The sequence below is a fragment of the Chiroxiphia lanceolata genome, unplaced genomic scaffold, assembly GCF_009829145.1.
Source record: "Chiroxiphia lanceolata isolate bChiLan1 unplaced genomic scaffold, bChiLan1.pri scaffold_49_arrow_ctg1, whole genome shotgun sequence".
NCBI classification, from domain to species: Eukaryota; Metazoa; Chordata; class Aves; order Passeriformes; family Pipridae; genus Chiroxiphia; species Chiroxiphia lanceolata.
The window spans coordinates 433,296-439,295 of NW_022476524.1; the positions used below are offsets into that span (position 1 = coordinate 433,296).

Genomic DNA, 6,000 nt, shown 5'->3' on the forward strand with positions numbered 1-6,000 from the left:
AAATCTGAAAAAATCCCAGAAAAATCCGAAAAAATCTGAAAAAATCCTGGAAAATCCGGGAAAAAATCCAGAAAAAAATCCGAAAAAATCCTGAAAAAATCCCGAAAAAAATCCTGGAAAAATAAAAAAAATCCGGGGAAAAATCCTGAAAAAATAAAAAAAAAATCCTGAAAAAATCCAAAAAAATCCCGGAAAAAATCTGAAAAAAATCTGGAAAAAAATAAAAAAAATCCTGAAAAAATCCAAAAAAATCCTGAAAAAATCCAAAAAAATCCTGAAAAAATCCTGGAAAAATCCAGAAAAAAAAAAAATCTCGACAAAAATCCCGACAAAAATCCTGAAAAATCCAAAAAAAGTAAAAAAAAAAACTGAAAAAAATCCAAAAAAATCCTGAAAAAATCCTGGAAAAATCCAGAAAAAATAAAAAAAATCTCGACAAAAATCCCGACAAAAATCCTGAAAAATCCAAAAAAAGTAAAAAAAAAAACTGAAAAAAATCCAAAAAAATCCTGAAAAAATCCGAAAAGGTCCCCCAAAAAAATCCAAAAAAATCCTGAAAAAATACGAAAAAATCCCGAAAAAATCCAAAAAAATCCTGAAAAAATCTGAAAAAAAATCCCGAAAAAATTCCAAAAAAAATCCTGAAAAATCAAAAAAAAATCAACAAAAATCCTAAAAAAATCCCAGAAAAAAATCTGAAAAAATCCTGAAAAAAATCCGAAAAATTCCCAAAAAAATCTGAAAAAATCCCGAAAAAATCCTGAAAAAGTCCGAAAAAAATCCTGAAAAAATCCGAAAAAAATCCTGAAAAAATCCCGGAAAAAATTCGAAAAAATCCCGAAAAAAAAAAATCCTGAAAAAATCCCGAAAAAATCCTGAAAAAATCCTGACAAAATCCTGACAAAATCCCGGAAAAATAAAAAAAAATCCTGAAAAAAATCCCAAAAAATCTGGGAAAAAATCCTGAAAAAATAAAAAAAAAGATCCTGAAAAAAAATCCCAAAAACTCCGGAAAAAACCTTAAAAACATCCGCAAAAAAATCCAAAAAAACCCTGAAATAATCCCAAAAAAATCCTGAAAAAATCCGAAAAAATCCCGAAAAAAATCCCCAAAAAATCCCCAAAAATCCCCAAAAATCCCCCACTCCCCGGAACCCCAAGAATTCCCATCTGATCCCGTTTTTTTCCCGTTTTTTTCCCCCCCTCTCCCAGATGGCGGCGACGATCGACATGAACTTCCAGAGCGATTTATTGGCCATTTTCGAGGAGAACCTTTTCTAGCGGCGCCGGAGGGATCCCGGGGGGTGGGAAAAGGAGGGAATTCCTTGGATTTCTGGGGGGGGGTTGGGGGTTGGAACGTTTGTTTTGTTTTTTTTTTCCCCCTGAAGGATTTGAGACTCTTCTTTTGATTTTTTTTTTTTTATTTTTTATTTGTTTTCCTTTTTCTTTTTTTTTTTTTTTTTGTTTTTTTTTTTTTTTTTTTCTCCCCGAAACGGAAAAAAAAAAAAACCACGGAAAAAAGAACCGCAGAAAACGAGAAAAAAAAAAAAAAAAAAAAAAAAAACAAACCACAAGAGGAAATAAATGGATTTAAAAAAAAAAAAGAGGCACGGAAAAAAACCACCAGAAGTAAACAAAAAAAAAAAAAAAATCCCCCCTTCCAAAAAAAAATAATAATTAAAAAATAATAATGAAAAAAAAGACCAAAAAACCCCCCCCCACAAATGACTAAAAAAAAAAAGAAAGAAAAAGCCAAAAAAATTTCCTTTTATTTTGTTTATTTTTTTCTTTTTCTCTCTTTCCTCTCTGTTTTTTTTTTTTTTTTTTTTCCTGGTCAAAAAAAACAACCCCAAAAAATAACAAATAGCTGGAAATTCAGATTCTGTCCGTGAAATATTCCCCAAAAAAACCCAAAAAATTGGGGATTGGCTTCAAATTCCACCTTTTTTTTTTTTTTTTTTTTTTCCCTTCTGGGGTTTTTTGGGGGGAGGGGTTTTTTTTTTTTCACCTCCTTTCGGCCCTTTTTTGACACCAAAAAAACCCCAAAAAAGCAGCAGCTCTGGGGCCAGAATTCCAAGTGCAATTCCAAGAAGAATTTTTTTCCCCAGCAGAATTCCAGGTGGAATTCCAAAAGGGAATTCCGAGCTCTCCCAGATTTACCAGGAGGGGAATTATTTTCATTTTTATTTTTATTTTCCTCCCCTTTGGCTTTTTTTTTTTTTCCTTTAATTTTATATTTTATTTTAATTTTTTTTTTATTTTTTTCGTTTTATTTTTTTCTTTTTTATTCCTTTTTTTTTAATATTTTTTAATTTTAATTTTTTTTTATTTTATTTTTTATTTTAATTTTATTTTTTACTTTAACTTTTTTTCTTTTTTATTTTAGGGTTTTTTTTTTTTCTTTCCTTTCCCACAGATTTTTTTTTTTTTGGGGGGGGGAGATTTATTTTATTCGAATTGGGGTTTTTTTGGAGGGATTTTTTGGGTTGTTTTGAGTTGTTTTTTTTGGGGGGGTGGGGGAGGGGCAGGAGGAGGAGGGGGAGGGGCCAGAAAAGTTTTGGCGGCAGCAAAAAAAATACAAAGAAAAGAAAAAAAAAGAAAAAAGGGGGCGGGAAAAGGCTCCCAAAAATCTTTATTATTCTTTTTGGGAGGGGCTGCTTTGGTGGGATTTGGGAATTTCGGGAGAAAATTGGGGGAGGGGCGATGGGGGGAGGGGCCCCGACCCCACCCGCTGCCTCAGGGACTCCCCCCCCTCCCCCTTTGCCCTCTTTGCCTCCTTTTTCCCGGATTTTTCCCTCCTTTTTCCCGGATTTTCCCTCCTTTCTCCCGGATTTTTCCTCCTTTTTTTTCCCCCTTTTTTTCCAACTCCTTTTCCCTCGGTTTTAAAATTTCTTTGGTTTTCTTTGGATTTTTATATTTTTGCTCCTTTTCTCCATTTTTTTTCTCCTTTTTAAATTCCTTTTTTCCCCCCCTTTTTTCCCCCCTTTTTTTCCCCCCTTTTCCTCCTTTTTTCTCCTTTTTTTCCCCTTTTTTCACCTTTCCCCCCCCTTTTTTTCTCTTTTTTTTCCTCCTTTTTTCTCCTTTTTTTATCCCTTTTTTATCCCTTTTTTCCCCTTTTTCCTCTTTTTTTTATCCCTTTTTTATCCCTTTTTCCTCCTTTTTTTCCCCCATTTTTTTCTCTTTTTTTTTTTCATTTTTTCTTTTTTCTTTTTTTTTCTCCTTTTTTTCCTCCTTTTTATCTCCTTTTTTTCCTTTTTTCCCCCTTTCTTCTCCTTTTTTTCCCCGTTCTTTTTCTCCTTTTTTCTTTTTTTCCTCCTTTTTCCCCTCCTTTTTTTTCTTCTCCTTTTTTCCTCCTTTTCATTTCTCCCCTTTTTTCCCCCTTTTTTTCCCCTTCTTAAATTTAATACTTCACTTTTTTTATTTTTTCTCTTTTTTTCTTTTTATTTTTTCTCCTTTTTTTTCTCCTTTTTTATTTTTTTCTTTTTTATTTTGTCTTTTTTATTTTTCTCTCCTTTTTTCTTTTTATTTTTCTCCTTTATTTTTCTCCTTTTTAAATTTATTTTCCTCCTTTTTCCTTTTGATTTTTCCTTTTTTCTTTTCTTCTCCTTTTTTCTTTTTATCCTTTTTATTTTTCCTCCTTTTTCCTTTTTATTTTTCTCCTTTTTTTCTTCTTCTCCTTTTCATTTTTCCTCTTTTCCCTTCTCATTTTCCCCTCCTTTTTTCTTTCTATTTTCCTCTTTTCTTTTCATTTCCCTCCTTTTCCTTTTTCCTCCTTTTTTCCCATTTCCTTTTCAATTCCCTCCTTTCCCTCTCCTTTTTTTTTTCCCTTTTCTCCCTCTTTACCCCTTCCCCCCATTTTTTTCCCCTTTTTTCCCTTTTCTCCCCCCTTTTCCCTCCTCACTTTCCCCCCTCCCTCCCCTCCCCCTTTCCCATTTTCTCCCTTTTTCCCCCCAAAAACGCCGCCGGGGTCGGATTTTACTTTTTATTCGATTTTATTTGAATTATTCCCCTCCTTTTCCCCCCCCAAACATCCCCTCGGCTTCATTTTTTTTTTGGTTTGTTTTCAATCGAATCCAGTGGTTTCCCCGCCCAAATCCCGGGAATTCCCGGGCCGTTGGAGCCCGGCCTTTTATTATTATTAATAATTATTATTATTATTTGGGTGCCAATCGCCCCCCCCCGGAGCGCGGGGAGGATTTTCCCGCCGGGTTTTTTTTTTTTGCCCTTCGTGGAATAAAAAACGCAGCGAGTTTGGTTTTGTATAAAAAAAAACAAAAATCCCCCCGTTTGGGCCTCGTTTTTGTTCCGTGGGGAAAGGGGGAGGGGCGGGAGGGGGAGGGGAAAGGGAAGGGGAGGGGGGTGGGGCGGCCCAACCCCGCCACCTGGGAAAGGTTTGGGGGGAAAAAAAGGGAAATGGAGAAAAAAGGGAATTTAAAAAAAGGCCCCAAAAAAGGGGAAAAAGGTCCCAAAAAAGGCCCCAAACAAGGGGGAAAAAGGCCCCAAAAAAGGGGGGAAAAGGTCCCAAAAAAGGGGGGGAAAGGCCCCAAAAAAGGGGGAAGAAGACCCCAAAAAAGGGGAACAAAGGCCCCAAAAAAAGGGGAAAAAGGTCCCAAAAAGAGGGGAAAAAAGGTCCCAAAAAAGGGGGGAAAAGGCCCCCAAAAAGGGGGAAAAAGGCACAAAAAAAGGGGGAAAAAGGCCCCCAAAAAGGGGGGGAAAAGACCCCAAAAAAGCGGGAAAAAGGCCCCAAAGAGGGGGAAAAAGACCCCAAAAAAGGGGGGGAAAAGGCCCCAAAAAGGGGGGAAAAAGACCCCAAAAAAGGGGAAAAAAGGTCCCAAATATGGGGGGAAAAGACCTCAAAAAAGGGGGAAAAGGCCCCAAAGAGGGGGGAAAAAGGTCCCAAAAAAGGGGGGGAAAGACCCCAAAAAAGGGGAGAAAAGACCCCAAATAAGGGGGAAAAAGGCCACAAAGAAGGGGAAAAAAGGTCCCAAAAAAGGGGAAAAAGGCCCCAAAAAAGGGGGAAAAAGGCCCCAAAAAAGGGGGAAAAAAGTCCCCAAAAAAGGGGGAAAAAGGCTCAAAAAAGGGGGGAAAAAGGCCCCAAAAAAGGGGAAAAAAGGCCCCAAAAAAGGTCCCAAAGAAGGGGAAAAAAGACCCAAAAAAGGGGAAAAAGGTCCCAAAAAAGGGGGGAAAAAGGTCCCAAAAAAGGGGGAAAAAGACTCCAAAAAAGGGGAAAAAGACATCAAAAAAAAGGGAAAAAAGCCCCCAAAAAGGGGGGAAAAAGGTCCCAAAAAAGGGGGAAAAAGGCCCCCAAAAAGGGGGAAAAAGGCCCCAAAAAGGGGGGGAAAAGGCACAAAAAAAGGGGGAAAAAGGCCCCCAAAAAGGGGGGGAAAAGACCCCAAAAAAGCGGGAAAAAGGCCCCAAAGAGGGGGAAAAAGACCCAAAAAGGGGGGAAAAGGCCCCAAAAAAGGGGGAAAAAGGTCCCAAAAAAGGGGGAAAAGGTCCCAAAAAGGGGGGAAAAGACCCCAAAAAAGGGGAAAAAAGGCCCCAAAAAAGGGGGGAAAAGGCCCCAAAAAAGGGGGAAAACCAGGATCAAAAAAGCCCCAAATTCCCCCGAAAAGGCCCCTCCCCCCGCCCACGGGGTTGTCCCGCCCCTTTCCCCTCCCCCCGCGCTCCCATTGGTCTCCTCGAGTCTGATCACGCCCCCTCTCCGGGTTGGCCCCGCCCCCTTCCCGGCTTTGACCAATCAGCGCGCGGGGGCGGGGCCGGGCCGGGCTCGTGGAGCGGCGGAAGCGGCGCCAAAAGGTCGGGGGGGGGGAGGGAGGGACAGAAGGACCCTCCCATGTCGCGACAGAGGGGGCGGGACCCCCCGACAGCGACCTCCGGGGGGGGAGGGACCGTCTGGTGTCGCGACAGAGCGAGGGCGGTGACGGGGACCCCCCCCGGTGTCGGGACGGGGGGGGCAGGGACACCCCCCCCTCCCAACAAGGGAAGGGACACACACCC

General features: G+C 39.7%; 1 protein-coding gene across 1 annotated transcript in view; it reads left to right on the forward strand.

The window, feature by feature from the left end:
* Positions 1 to 1,362, forward strand: part of BRD4 (bromodomain containing 4) — a 58,484-nt gene extending 57,122 nt beyond the window's left edge. The window contains exon 22 of the mRNA XM_032677307.1: positions 1,213 to 1,362. Within this exon, the coding sequence (XP_032533198.1) occupies positions 1,213 to 1,281 (69 nt within the window). The 3' untranslated portion in view covers positions 1,282 to 1,362. The remainder of the gene's footprint in view (positions 1 to 1,212) is intronic.
* Positions 1,363 to 6,000: the final 4,638 nt, after the last annotated feature.